General features: G+C 37.9%; 1 protein-coding gene across 1 annotated transcript in view; it reads right to left on the reverse strand.

The window, feature by feature from the left end:
- The window catches only part of LOC127414912 (E3 ubiquitin-protein ligase RNF220-like), a 47,395-nt gene that overhangs the window by 12,302 nt on the left and 18,767 nt on the right, over positions 1-16,326 (reverse strand). Inside the window, exons 4-7 of the mRNA XM_051653308.1 lie at positions 4,582-4,702; positions 1,130-1,175; positions 949-1,041; positions 493-535 (exon numbers count right to left, since the gene is read on the reverse strand). Of these exons, the coding sequence (XP_051509268.1) occupies positions 493-535; positions 949-1,041; positions 1,130-1,175; positions 4,582-4,702 (303 nt within the window). The remainder of the gene's footprint in view (positions 1-492; positions 536-948; positions 1,042-1,129; positions 1,176-4,581; positions 4,703-16,326) is intronic.

Raw genomic sequence — 16,326 nt, forward strand, 5'->3', positions numbered from 1 at the left:
GAAGATACATGTGGGAATCCATAGTCATGAATAGATTTCACTTTCTGTTTGGCATAGCACCTGCACCAGCAGAGCTCCTTAACTGTTAACATATCAAAAGGTTAAAGGTCAATAATCCTCTGCTTGCGAGGGTGCTAGGTCAAAGGTCAGGGATGGTGCTTTAACTATTTGATCTTGTTTGTGACTAAAAGTGTGGCTGAGTTCTATGGCAGCTATGTCAGAAATAGTATGGGTAGTATGGTAGTATGCCATTCTGAACTCAGCCAGAATCATTACTGTTTAAGAACAATTTGTTATACTGAGTGAATATCTTCCCCTTTTTATACAATTTAGAGACTTTTAATCATAAATGTCTATATATTAAATAAAGCTGTTTTAATATTTACATAGATTTGGTCATATTCAAGCCCCTCTGAAATCCCATACAAGAAAGAATAATTTAAAAAAAAGAGAGAAATGGAATTTTGTAAGATACTGATATTTACAACATACCATTGAGTCTTGCTTGCCTGTTTGCTCGCACTCGCAAAAATGTCTGAAATGAAAAAAGAGGGGAGGGAAAAAATGAAACTTCAATTTAAATATTCTCAGTAAAACAGAATTTGAATAATCTTGGAAAAAATTGAATCTCAATATTTATAATCTCTTCAAGAATGAGCATAAATGTTAATCAAGGATTTTTATTTTTTTTATTCACTTAAAGTCCAGTAGGTGGCAGCACTATACTAAGGGCTGTCTCAAACACTTGATTGACATGTCATGGAGTCAGGGACTGGATTTGTCTACCCTGAAATAAGATCTTAACTGTAAGTTTTGAAAGTTGCATTTAATCGCTATTATAGCCTTATTGATTTTGCATTTCTCATCCTTTTAAACCTAATAAGAGAAATATAACCTTATGCTGTTATTCATGCATGAAATATTGTGCATTGTCTGCCCTGTTCTCACCTGGTACCTGTCAGAGTGTACAGCCTCATCAGCGGGACGTGGAGAAGAAGCGGAGGAAAAACCCTCTCTCTTTATGTGCATAGAGAACAGAGACTGAGAGAGAAAGAGAACAATTATTATTGCCTGTGGAGATAAATGAATTATATATAACAAGTGTTGTGAAGTACGTTGGTGTCTGTACCTTAGGCGACCCAGAAGCGAGACACTCTTTTTGAGCTGGACCCTGACTATAAATAAGAGATAGCGTTATTAACAGGACTCAAATCGTGAACTCATATTTCACCACTGCCCCATTACAAACAACACTTGCCCTTGCTTTAAAATCACTCAAAGCAGACATGCTCTGAAACCAGGGATCAGGTAGCGTACTGATCTCAACCGACATTTCCTTCACAATAAGATAAAAAAAAAAGAAAGTCTCCACTCAGGTCCTGTACAGCAGGAAGGCTCTAACACACCCTAGGGCCGAGTTCAATTTGACACAATTACTGTCCACAGCTCTGTCACTAAGCAGATTACGGTTATAATTTCTTTATTGGAGAAATCTTTCATGTGTTCAGAGTGGCTAATGTGCCGCCCTGCCTCGTCTGATGCTGATAGCAAACACTGAGGAAACGCATTATTAGCTTGCTATGATTTTCACGGGGACTGCCTTGAGCTCGACTGGCTGCGAAATGTCACGAACAATGTAACAGCTTGTAATTTGTGATGTTGCAGTGATGGAGGAGACAGAGAGAGGGGTGGAGGCATGGTGCAGATAGCCTGAGGGTGTAGATAAATATGCCATCAAGACCTGGAAGCATTTAATGTGCCTAAGGAAGGGACAGGCTAGAGGGAGGGGGTTTTAGGGAGTTTACGTGTGTGTGTTCTCGAGCGTTCATTGTCTCAATCTGTCTTAACTCTGCCCTTCCTCCATCTTTGCATCTCTCCTTCTCTTGTCTCCTCTTTTGATATCTCTACTAAGTGCGGCGATGCATTTTCATGAGCCTGGATGAGATTTGAATTGGAGTGACAGAAGAGCATGCTGACTGTCAGCGCCACTTTACTGTCTGCATATCCTGGCCGAAACATATAGACGGAGGCAGCTCAAAACAATCAAATCTACCCTCGACTGATGATCTCAGATCTGAACTGGACGGATAGAAAAACAAGAGAAGGCAGGAGAGAAAAAGAGGGATGCTTAGTGAACAGAGTTTATAGATTATTGATCGTCTCATAGGGGCTGTATTGATTGTATCATGTTCATTTCAATGGAAGATGACAGGTTTCCTCTTTCTCTCCACACTGAATGTTATTCACATTTAGTCACTTAGCAGATGCTTTTATTCAAAGTGATAGTGGTTAATGTAATTTCTTGAGAGGTAGTGGTGATGATTGAGATGATGGTGGAGAATGAAATATTAAAAGAGTGTAAGAGAAGGTGTAAATATGGTAAACACTACTGTTATTTTTATTTGTTTGCATTTTAATAAGAATTTGGATTATGATGACAGCAAAACACAGATAAGAACCACTATGGAGTAAATGGTGCTGCAGAATATAATAAGTAATCACGGTGAAGGACGGCGCAAATTAAAACTTTAGTATTTATTTATATTATTTATAATCAATATTTTGGGGGTTTATATTAGACAAATACAGAGGAGAGTAACAGGAAATTATTCAACCTGGTCTCATAGAATCACGTTACAATACCTACATTTTTGCAAAATGATTTTGATGTGGCTCCTTGTACGTATCGCGGCACTTTTCTGTTTAATACACTCATAGGTTATTTTGGGTTCTATATAGAACCATAGGGTTCTTTACTCATCTTCAAAGAACGCTTTATGCCAAAAAGGTTCTATTTACAAAGATTTATGGAAAAACAATAACCCTTTATTGCACAAAAGGGTTCTTTGGGTTGACAGTTGCTTAATGTGAGTATACTGTATGTATGTGTATGCATAAATTACATTATTGAAAGTTTTGTTTATAAATTGTTTTGAAAATTACACTACATTACTTTTGCATTTGCATTTCATACTGCAGAAAAATCTACTTCTACAGCTTTGGGTTTGATTAGAAAAGGATAAATGACAGATTATCAGATCCATTGTCCTATGTATTTTAGACGACATGTTTATCTCAGTATTAATATACAGTCTATGGTATAGTCTGTTCTTTACTCATATTTCAGCAAAGGATGCAAAAAATTGTGTTTATCATAAACTGCAAACTACTTGAGCGTGTAGCGCTGGTTATTTTTAAGCCACGCGCTCGCAGACGCTCGACTCACGTGAGTGATCAAAACTTGTGAGCATCCTGTTTCAAATTTTAATGGTCACGGAAAGTCGGTTGAGCTGAAAGCTTGAGGCAACGTTACCCCGGTAAGAAAGAAATATAAATTAATTTGTTGATTCATTTGATTTGATTTTTTATTTATTTGGACTTTTTGCTATTTATGACTTGTTTATTTACATTTATGCATTTGGCAGATGCTTTTATCCAAAGCAACTTACAGTGTACTTATTACAGGGCCAATACCCCCAGAGCAACCTGGAGTTAAGTGCCTTGCTCAAGGACTCAATGGTGGTGGCTGTGGGGATAGAACCAGCAACCTTCTGATTACCAGTTATGTGTTTTAGCCCACTACGCCACCACCACTCCATTTCAGCAAGCTCAAAGAATAAATGTCGATAAAAATGTTTTGTCTAGGCCTGCGATATTCTCCGCCAGGAGGTAAGTAATTTCAAACTTGAATCACTAAAATCTCTGTTGTGGATTGATTAGTAATCCTGATACAAGGTTATGTTATAACTGAATGTTCTTTGCATCTAGAAAACAAGTTTCCAGGAGCACATCACAGCACTGAATTAAGCCAAGCTCTATTCAAGAGTGTGAATATGTCAAATGTCCAAAGTCAAAGAGAGGAAGTGATGGACATGTTTCAGTTTCTCAACTTGTGAGTATTTGGTGTTTGTAGTTTTATTGTCATGTACAAAAATATGATAATTATGTTGTTTTTTATTGAAGATGCCATATTTAGTTAACATGGGTTTTAGCAAAGGCCTTCACCTAACTCAGAGCACTTCTAAAGTTCTGGCTATCAACATCATCAGATCCATAAAAAAGTGAAAGTCAAAGGGGACATTTGACTTCAAAACAATGGCTTAAACAATGGCATAAAAGGTACATATTTTTCTATTATTTCTCATTATTTTGCATTGCATCAATGTTTTTATGATACTAAACAATGGTTAATTTCTGTCTGCAGTGCAGTTTGAGTATACGGCTTAGGGTAGGGAGTTTGGTTGGACATTTAACTCGCTTTTAGTGCCACACAGTGTTTTCACCTCTGAACTGCTACGAATGTGTAATGAACAACATAATGTTATTTGGCAAAAATGTGACCAAAGTCATGTAATTTTCATGAGATCAGGCTGAAATTACTGGGGGTGGAAGGGTGAGAATTGGATGCTGTAGGGCAGTTTTGAACCTGCATCACCCACATAACACCCAATGTGTCTGGAGCACATGAGCTAACTGTTGCACCATGTCTCCATTTACCAAACACATTTAGAAAGAATAAAACAATAAAGAGAAATATGAAAGACTGTTACAGATAAGTTGAGTAGGAATTGGAGTAAGTACCTGTGGTGCATCTGCATAAGTCGCTCCATTTCTTGTTCCATGTGTTCCTGCAGCTCTCCTGGCCGCAGCACAGTCTGACAGATCGGACACACTGGCGTCTGAGTGTCATACAGGCCCTTCACTTTACCTAGAGAGACAGTTGAGGAAGGGGCACAAAAAGGACAAATATAAGAATTCCCAAAACCAATAACCATGTGGCAATAATTTAACAGACTGTACATGTATCACTTACAGCCATGTTTTAATTTGCATAATATCTATCTATACTGAACTAAAATTTGGAGTTGGGTTTACTTAAAAAAAACCTAGGAAACAATTTCCACACAGAAATTGCAAGTAAATTTAAGCGACCATATTTTCAAGTAAAAGCTACACACAATTGTACCACATGACACAAAGAACTATTCCACAAGGAAGCTTGATGCATATGCTATGTAGTCTATTAGACAATATTTCCTTGCATTACTGGCATAAGAAACAAGATTTACAGCTGCGCACACAGACCTCAACACTTGGTGCACAAAACACAGTGACGGTAACAATCAACATAATTTTTTTAAATTTTTTTAAATTTTTTTTTATCATTAATGGGTAATTTTGAGTAGAAAATTAACTTAAGACTCACCAAACAAGAAGTTACCAAACGTTACAACAAAATCAATAACAAAAATGGTTTAAATCAACTTGCAAACAGTGAAACCATGCAAGCTCATAAATTATTCAAGCTTGGTGCATGCTGGGAACACCAGCTCTGGAAAGTTAAGTAAATGTACTTATTTTGAATCTACTTGTGAAATGTAATCAAATTATTGAATAAATATGACAAGGTTTACTACTTAAAGATGACGCATTGTAAATTAGATTAGATTAGATATACTTTACTGATCCCGCAAGGGAAATTGAAGGTAACAAAACAATCATAAATAATATTTACTAATAAGCAAGAGCATTAATTTTTACATGTTTGAATTGAGTACAAATGTAGGATTTACTTAATATTTTCAGGTTCATAACACATTCAATGTAGAAACTAATTAATCTTTTCTGCAATTTTTACTTCACCACAAAATCATTTTTTTCAGTGTATCTATCCATCTTGTTTCAGCTAAACCTATGAGACTGAGAATTTTTACAATGATGAAAATCATTTACTCAAGGCTGATTCAGGCAAATCTATTACTCAAATAAAGCTCATCAATACAGTCACAGACAGCTACACATGACAGCAGAGAAAAGGGCAGCAGTCCCGGTCTCCTTTTCCCTCAGTGAACACATCACAGCCTAACAAGTGACCAAATGAAAGCAAATAGACCTGAATAAAACATGGATCTGCATGTAAGTGCTACTTGAAGCCATGCCCTTGAGAAAGTGATGGTCGGTCCCCCAGCGAGTCCTCTCTCTTTTCAAGTTTCACTCACACTACAGCTCAAATAAATTCACTGTCAAGCATTAACTGCTTGCTTCTCTGCCGAAAGCCAACCAGCATCAGTAAACAACGGCCGAAATTGAATTTATAACCACATTACCTGCACAGATAACGTCGCCAAATAACAAGATGATAAGAGGAATTTGATTTGATTCTGGGGTGAGCATGTCCTCTTTTTCTCTCCTCATGCTGAGGGGGCTCTAACCAGGGGCCTTCGAAAGAAATGCCAAAATGATAACAATACACCTAGACATGGAATCATTGCTTCCCAAGACCCTTTTGTTTTCTTCATCAGTACTGACCGCTCTAAAGGCTGAATGGTTAAAATGTAGACACTGTTTTTCTACCAGCTTTGATCTATCCAGTCTGTTAGAAAAGAGCATATTAAGTGTTAGAATAACACTCACAATTGTTTTGTTTTTTGGCAGGACGATTTTTAGTGTATGCATTTGTAAAAACTGCTTTCTTCAATCTTTGTTGACCCATATTATCCTACATCTTATTACACAACACATCTACTTCTAATTATACAAGAGAGCTGATATTTAGCATAACAGCACTGGGACACTTCACTGTTTAGGACAGGCTGTCATTGCATCTAAAATCTATGTTATAACTTTTTGTTAATAGAACTGTTGTATGATTGCAATATCACTCACAATTGTGCTGTTGTACTAAATGTCAGCATGGCTGTGATTACCTACAGCCGAAAAAGTATTTTACATATAAAAGGAAAGAGCAGACAGGAAGCTCTTTTAAACTCCAAAATGTCACAAGAGAACAGGCAGTCATCATACTTAGATGGCCCCTTTCTTTATTTGTAAGTTATAGGATGACTGCACATGCCAACATCCATATGACAACTGCCATCGTCATGAAGGCAGATGAATTCTGAGACGGCCATGAACTGACCTTTTTCAAAATGCCACATTTCATCCTGGCTTTCTGTCACATTATGACAATATGTCAGTTTTCTGAAAAAAGACAATAATAAAGGCTTGCATTTCACAGAAATGCATACAAAGGGGTAACCAGTCATTTTACTTGAGGCCAGAAGAAATAGGCTCTCTCCATAATTGATTGACATGAACTGTATTGGTTGCAACGAGTTTTTCAAAATGTCATAATTCACATTGGTGATTGGGTGATTCAGATAGCCAAAAGGGAAAATGCTGGTGTGTACTTTTTTATGGTAAGACTATCCACTTTTTAAAGGGATAGTTCACCCAAAAATGAAAATGCTCTCATTATTTACTCACCCTCATGCCATCCTGGATGTGTATGACTTTCTTTCTTCAGCAGAACACAAACAAATATTTTTAGAAGAATATCTCAGCTGTATGTAGGTCCATACAATGCAAGTGAATGGTGATCAGATCTTTGTAGCTCCAAAAATCACATAAAGGAAACATACATGTAATCTATATGACTCATCTTTTATGTTACTGTTTTTCCTTTCCTTTTATGTTCATTTATGTGATTTTTAGAGTTACAAATATTTGTTCCACAGAAGAAAGAAAGTCTTAAGGGTTTGGAACAACATGAGGGTGAGTATATGATGACAAAATTTTCATTATTGGGGAAACTATTTTTTTGCATTCACTAATCCGCAAATAAATGAATTAATGGCTTTGTGATGTTATCTGATTCTGGTTCTATAAAGAGAGAAAAAAACAGTACTATTTAGTAGAAAACGATATAGAATAGAATAGGTCACATTTCATGCCAAGTAAGGGAGGTCCCTTAATAGTTTCTGCCATGATTTTGCCTTTCAATAACTCCATAATGGGTGCGACCTTTCAGTAATCTGAGAGCATGCAAGAGGCAGGCAACTGGCAGGGGGCTTGTTCCCTGGCAGACTTTCTAAGGAGATTGGCAGTTATAAAAGAGAATTGGCCTACTCCACACCTGCCATGAAACTCCGTCAAGTAGCCTGTGGCCGTCTGGTTCGTATTTAAGACATCAAATGTTTCATTTTATACAGGGGATTTCATCGTTCCTTCAATATGCTTTCTGATGTGCAGGGGAGTATGCAAGCCTCTGTGAGTGTTTTTATTGAGGAAAATAATGGGCCATTGAAAAAGGCTATTTAATAGGCAACATAATAGGCAATGTAGCAACACATCTGTTGAGGAAAGTAATTTCCTTCATTTTCAAAGGTATATTCTTGATTCAGACTTTCTTTCATTAATCAGCTTAGAAGCTGCTTAATCACTCTGGCACAGAACCAGGTACGAGTGAAAAATCAAAGTTCACTGTTATTGAAGGTAATCAATGTCTGAAATAGGAGGTAGAGTGGAAATATTACTGTGATAAATTCTACATATGCAAGAGAGACATCACAGACTTGCATGTTCGATACTATAAACCAGTCTATTAGATTAAAGCGAAAATGGCTCCTATTAAAATCCTTACTGTTAAGCCAATGAGCTCATTCTGTGCTTTTCCCGCCTCTGCATGTTTTTACAGGCCAATCAGTGTCTAATTAATGAATATTTATTGAATAATCAAAACCCTCTGAAACATTTCTTGCTGAATAAAAATTATGGCATATAGTCTAACATAAAATATAACATATAATCTGATATACCCTCACTGAGAACATTATTAGGAACACCTGTAAACCTATTTATTCATGTGATTATCTAATCAGCCAATCATTTGGCAGCAGTGCAATGCATAAAATAATTCAGATATGGGTCAGGAGCTTCAGTAAATGTTCACATCAATCATCAGAATGGGGAAAAATATGATCGACCGTGGCATGATTGTTGGTGCCAGACGGGCTGCTTTGAGTATTTCTGTAACTGCTGATCTCCTGGGATTTTCACACACAACAGTCTCTAGAATTTACTCCGAATGGTGCCAAAAACAAAAAACATCCAGTGAGCAGCAGTTCTGTGGACAGAAATGCCTTGTTGATGAGAGAGTTCAACAGAGAATGGCCAGACTGGCTCGAGCTCTCAGAAAGGCTACAGTAACTCAGGTAACCACTCTGTACAATTGTATTGAGCAGAATCGCATCTTAAAATACACAACATATCGAACCTTGAGGTGGATGGGATACAACAGCAGAAGAGCACATCTGGGATTTTATTAGGACTATAGTGTTAATATTTATTCATTAATAAATGCTGTAAAAATATATTTTTCATTGTTAGTTCTTGATACCTAATCATTTGTGGATGTCCGTGTGTCGAGGAGGAGGGTGTGGCTGGGCCGTGACGACGCATGTCCGGTGCTGAATTGTCGTAATCAGCTACGAGGCGGATAAAGATGAGCCGGGAACACCAGTTCGAGAGAGAGAGAGACACACGCGGTCACTGTGTGTGTGTTTATGTTTATTTTATGTTCTTTTAAGTTCAGTTACGTCATTAAACTTACGTTGACTGTTCTGCTGGTTCCCGCTTCCTCCTTGCCCATCTCTTATCCGTTACAGTCCGTTTGTCAACTTCCCATAAACATGTCTTTTCCAACTGTTAGTTTGTCAGCAAACAATACAGAATCTTACAAATCAACTCAGTTGACCATTCTTACACCCAAAAAACAAGACACACACAAACACATTCAATCACACAAAAAACATGTACCTCTAGGTTGCGTATGACTGCTTGTTACGGTCTCAGATGCATAGAGAGTGAATGCATTCAGAGTCTCTGAAATCCTCTATCATAAATGCCCCCATAAAGATGAGGGATAGACATCTATACAGCTTCCAGATAAAGCTGTGGCACTCATAACTCCAGAGAGCTGATTGCTGTCTTTAACGGTGCGCTGTAACAAAGAGATCAGTCCTGGAGAAACATTAAACACCAGGTTCAGTTCTAATCATTCAACTAATTATCTGAGCTCAGACTCAAGCGAATCTCTTATGAAATGTCTTTTAATTTCTAATTTTTATTTTAGATTCGGCAGATGCTTTTATTCAAAGTGACTTACAGTGCATTTAAGCTACACAATTTTATCAGTATTGTATCATGCATTCATTTAAATTCAAAGCCATGACCTTGTGAATGCTAGCACCATGATTTAACAGAGAAACAACAACAAGAAAATATTTTATTGCTCTTATTTTGTGTTGCTGCTTTAAAAAAAGAGAGAGTCTGTTAAATGTAATGACTATTAAGTTAATTTACATAACACACCTCAAATGTAAGGTAAACAGCTGAATAAAAGTTGAAAATGCTCAGGAATCATAGATGTAAGAGAAGATTAAATAATCCCTGCCCCTGTGCACCGGTCCTAATATGTTATGCATTTTTAAGATAACCTGTTTTGGTATAACAATACATTATTATTCTGGGTGTATTCTCTTGAGGAGTATAATAGAGTCATCAACTCATTAATCAACAATTACATGGCTTTAATCTTCACTATTACATAGCTAAGTGATTTACAGTCAGTAACAGTATTACACTTGATCATGTACCTGCAATTAATTCATTATCGTTTTGTGATACTCCACAATTCTAGCCATGGAGTGACATTTTTAACAAGCCTCTTTAACCAACACTCTCCAGCTCAGAAAATAAATACAGTAAGTCCAGATCTTCAAAAGAAGCAGGTATTTAAGCAAGCAATCTTTTAAGATACTCAGGAGAGCTGGGAGGTGACAGTGATTGCATCTGTGAAGTATTTACTCATAATTAAACACACGGCATAACTGGTTATAGTGTGGCTACAAATAAAGCAAAATGCTGCAGAAATGGAGCTGGCAGTTAGTCATCAACCAGGCTGCAGTGAGTCTCATCAATAGGATATTGTATTATTGTGATAGCCAAGTAAAAGCAGTTGATACTGAGGATGAGAATGATTCTCTAGATGGCTTCAACGGGCTTAATTAATGCATATTCAGGGAATCTTAAATAACAGAGACAAGCTGATCAATAGTAGTGATGTGCAAGAGACCACTGTGTGTGTGTGTGTGTGTGTGTGTGTATACAGGTTTGGCTATACTTGTGAGGGCCACATTATTGAAAATTATTGAAAATGTCCTTCCTTACTAATATAGTGTGACGAAACGTGAAGAAATCCAAATGACATTTTCAGTGGTCTTCACTAATTAAAAAGCCTCATAAATTGGCCAAATCATGTTTTGCTTAAAATCTATTGAAATTAGCCAATTTCTGTAAGGGTTAGTATAGAGGTAAGGGTAGGATTAGGGTATATAAAATATTTTTAACTCCATATAAAAACCATTGCGTTTATGATATTTCCTTACTAATAGTGAAACAAACATGCGTGGGCGACCCAGATTTTCTCGACCCGCGGATGCGGTCCTCGTCTGTGCGCATCTTCAGTGCATGCACCGGTCATTGACTGTACTAAAAGAGTATCACAAAGCATTTGTTGTGGGCACATGTCGAACGCATTCATATTCGTTCGCGGTCAGAAAAGTATACTTTAAAAGGCAATGCGGTCGGCGTTCCGTTCCGGAACTCAGAAAACTGTATACCCGAGCCTTAAGTGTGTGTGTGTGTTCCACAAAAACACATAATATGTTGTGTGAGGTCAAGTCAACAAAAGAGCCTTTTAAGAAATAGAGGAAAAAAAGTGCAAAACACATTACGACATTGGGTGAATTCCATTCAAAAGGGATCATCGCTATGCCCTTCTCACTCCGAAGGACAGAGGTCTGGATGTGGGCACTCTGAAAGGCACATGGCATTACTGTATGAATGTACCCTTTGCTAACAGTCTTGTGGTAGGGCCCTTCGTGAAAAAAATAATTTTCGAACTTTTGTTTGGAACGACGCTTGGAGTGGCGTCCCCTTCCAGCAGTACCCTTCAAGTGTGTAAAAATGTAGTTTGGAAAACGGCCAATATGATGTATTTAGCATGATATTCTAATGACACTGAAGAACCTTCATCTTACCCTGTGTCATGACTCAAACTGTAGTCTGATATAAACTCCCATTATTTGATGGGTAGGTGCCAGTGGCGGACTGGCCATTGGGAGAACCGGGACTTTTCCCGGTGGGCCGGCTGCGAAATGGGGCCGCATGGGCCGCTGCGTTATGCAGAACGCGCCACAAAACGGCACCGCTGGATTCTATGTAAAATCCCGTGCCGAATTTTCTTCCCAGTCTGCCCCTGGTGGGTGCTGGTTTTTATGGTCTCCCCAAGAACTCATCAGCTGGAGTTATGGGTCTGTGCAGACAGACACTTCAAATAAACCAAGTCTGAGTGACAGAGAAACTGGCCAAGATGAAGACACACCTGCATAACAGAGGATCAGAGAGAGACAGTACTGTCTGAAGTCTACACAGTAGAGGGACTAACTAAAACACACCTGTGCATGCAAATGCATTGCTACAAATGTGAAAATATGTATGACTGATTGAGTGCGAATGTCTATGTATGCACATTCTGTATGTGTATGTACATATTTGTGTATGCACTTGTGCAAGTGTGTGAGCAGGGGGCCAAAACTGAACTCTGCACCTGAGACAGCTCTGTCTGCATAGAGCGTCAATGAAGTCAATGAAGTGATAGCTAACACCTCATAAACCCTATGCTTGAGGAGCTTAACTGCACTTAGCCTCACTGTAAAAAAATAAAAAAAACACACTCACACACACACACACAAACATTTAGAAATGCACACACTTCTGTATCATTCCGTATCAAAATAACTTTTAAGTAACAGTCTCGCCTGCCCTCATTCAATACATCCTTATGGAGCAGGTGTGAGGAGCTCAAACTAATAAGCCCAACAGACCATAATAAGCCATTTCAATGTTACACGATGTACTCCCACATACAAGCTGATAAGATCAGATGGCCTTGCACTCGCTCTTCAAATACAGAAACTCTGACAAGGAAAGAAAGAAAAGGATCCTTTGAAGTCATCTTGTTTTGGAATAATACAGATTTTGTGACAGCTTTCAAGCTTTGGAGGATGTGATTAAGAAGATCCTCAAACAGGGAAACAGGGCTTTCACGAACACAGGAAGCACTGTCTGACCAAGAAAATTAATAATAAGCCAATGATGAAAGAGCAGAATTGATTACCCTTACTGAGCACACCTGCAAGTTACAGTACCTGCACCAAAGAGCTTAAAAAAAGTTGTGGATTTCTGAATTGGTTAAGCTTTCCTGTGCCAGTTTTTGGACATCTTTGGATCTACATAGCCATGCTTACACTCATTCACACAGAGACAAGTGTATCTATCTGGCTGGCCTGTGTATGGTGGCACAGTGGTTGATTTTCTCATTTTATTGGCCACCGGGGTAGAACAGGTTGTTCTTGCTCAGAGCCAGCCAGTGAGACAGAGTCAGCCTAAGCACACATCTGCCTTGCTGGAGTCTCTACCAATGTCAAACAGAGAGAGAGAGAGAATGAGAGAGAATGAGAGTGCATGTCTAACTGTGGACAACATGGTTGTTTGGTTGCCCTCCACAGAGAAAACCTGCTGGTGTCAACTTTTGTTTCCAACTCTCTATTTTGAAATGAGATGATTGGTTGAAATAGAATGTTTGCTCTAAATTTTTTAGATTCTGAAACATTTTAGAAGAATTTGACTTTAATTTTAGTCCATTTAATATTAGTAAAAAAAACAAATAAAAAAAAAAAACAGAGAAATGATATAACATTTACATAATCAACATAATCACCTGCAATCCAGTTCAATTATTGCGCTGGTAAAGCACTGCACCATGTATAAATAAATTAAAGTAATTGAGTGTGTTTACATGCACAATTTTACACTAATTATGCTTAATAAGCCAATATTGTGTAAAGTCATGTAAACGGCTTAAACGGGTTTCATTTATCGGGGAATGGTCACAAACATTTTAAGCAAAAAAGGATCGGCACACATAGATTTTTGCCCATAACCCAGATTTTGCATTGCATGTAAACACCTTTGCAGGCATTCTTACCTGTGCATGTCTATATTTTGACGTCAAAAGCAGAGAATAATCTGATGAATAATCATATCTCATGTAATCGCGGGTTTCTTTCGTTGTCTGATTTTCAGCATATTGTTGTGCATGTAAACACACCCACTGCCATTCTTTTCAGCACAAACATGCCTTCTTTCTATTTAAATTATGCTAAATTGCACCTTATTCACAAAAGTTGGTGTCATTCGCTTGCCGCAACAGAGCGCAACAGTGCCCTGTCTGGCTTCCGGAAGTATTTTTAGAATTCATTTTTTCATAGGCTTTTAATTAAATCCTTCATAAAAGAGTTCTAAGCCATGAACTAAACCACCCAGCTCTGAGGTAAATCACAGCATTACAAACTTTGTTTAGAAACAAAAAAGGGAGGCAAAAACTAAAATCCCATGAAGCATTGCGAATAACATAATAGAATAAAAAGCAAAGGAAATATATGGTACACTCAATGAGCACTTTATTAGGAACAACTGTACATCTACATATTGATGCAATTATCTATTCAGCCAATCGTGTGGCAGCAGTACAATGCATAAAATCAAGCAGATACAGGTCAGGACCTTCCGTTAATGTTCACATCAACCATCAGAATGAAAAAAAAATTGATCTCAGTGATTTCGACCATGGCATGATTGTTGGTGCCAGACGGGCTGGTTTGAGTATTTCTGTAACTGCTGATCTCCTGGGATTTTCACGCACAACATTCTCTAGAGTTTACTAAGAATGGTGGCAAAAACAAAAAAACATCCAGTGAGTGGCAGTTCTGTGGACGGAAATGCCTTGTTGATGAAAGAGGTCAAAGGACAATAGCCTGGCTAGTTCAAGCAGACAAAATGGCAACGGTAACTCAGATAACCACTCTGTACAATTGTAGTGAGCAGGATAAGTATAAGTAGTTTGATGGTGAAGGGAGACCGACTCAACTGCGTCATTCAGAGTGCGTAATGGAAATGGGCGGTTGCTGCTGGGATCATTTGTTGGCTCAGATTTCCTGATTGGTGAATCTTTTACTGCAGGACCATGGGTAGTGTACCGGTAGCTGTTCACCAGGAATTCCACTATTAATCAAAGAAAATTATTAAACAATGAAGTTGAAATAATGTGGACAGATGGCTTCAACATATACTGTACCATCGATGAACAACCTCGGAGCTCATGGTAGATCTGTCTTTAAAGGTTTATAAGTTAGCTTTAAAAATCAATTCTAACACGTAGTGTCTATAACACTTCTGGAACCCCAACTGTTGCACTATATTAATGCTGCACTATTGGCACCCATGGAAAGAAGGCAATATTTTTTATAAATGTATATACATTTTGTTTAAAACAGATGTTTGTGTACATTTTCTAGCAATCATGGTAGCAATAACTCATCAAATGGTAATCAAATGATAGAGAAGATTGTTATAATGGTGCATTCATCCAGATACATGTAGTCAAGCCCACTTTCGGAATTTTAAAGAGACAATTTGGGTGCTTGGATCACAGTGGTGGAGCGGTGCTATACAGTAAATATGCCAAATCGTGATATTCTGCTGCATCCTCTACAACCTAGCACTCAGGACCAGCCTGCAAGATGGGGAAATGCACCTGGAAATAACCTGATTTTCATAATTATTTTAATGACTTGGGTGCTAAAACGATGCACACAGCACATGCAAATAAATGATGCTATCAGCGGGTGTAACTTGGTAAATTTCCACCAGAGTTTTGTGTCAGATAATGAGCATATGCCAAAGAAGCAAAGCAGTCATGGTCTTTAACAGCATTCCACCAAACATCAGTTCTGTAATTCCCGGAACCTCACATTGGCTAAATCTGTAGAGTGTGCCTTTCTTCACTTTGTTATTAATGACAGTCCTCTGACCTCCTTTTAATAGCAATTCTCGGTTTCCACCTGCTGTGGGAGCTGTGGGAGAACTGGGCCACCCAGTCTGAAGAGAGTTTAACACAGACGAGCTCCTGCAGCACAGAAAAACATGACTTCATCTTGAACGTCTAGCAAACGATTCTTGGCTGAAATAGCGTCTGTGTTTTGGACAGCATTCATCCATGTATGCTTGGGAATTCGGTTCCTAACTCAAACAGACAGTTTACGTAAGACATTATAGGTCGGCACTGCTTTGGCAGATTTTCATCCTAGAGCCACAAAACTGAAAACAAAGTTTTAGGCTTCACTGACTTGGAGTAGGAATGCAATTGCTCTATGTATATTCATTTGCGTTACATGCAGTATTTCATTTGAGACACTTAGTAGTAAGTAAACTAAATTTCAATAAGCAGAACTACATAATTCAGTTTTTTTTATTTTTTATTATGTCTGTGTAATAATCAATACTTATTTTTCCATTCTGGTTTATTATTGTGGTATCATGGATTTCAGATTTACCTGCCCATAAATGTTGTGTAAAAACAAA

The sequence above is a fragment of the Myxocyprinus asiaticus genome, chromosome 24, assembly GCF_019703515.2.
Source record: "Myxocyprinus asiaticus isolate MX2 ecotype Aquarium Trade chromosome 24, UBuf_Myxa_2, whole genome shotgun sequence".
Lineage (NCBI taxonomy): Eukaryota > Metazoa > Chordata > Actinopteri > Cypriniformes > Catostomidae > Myxocyprinus > Myxocyprinus asiaticus.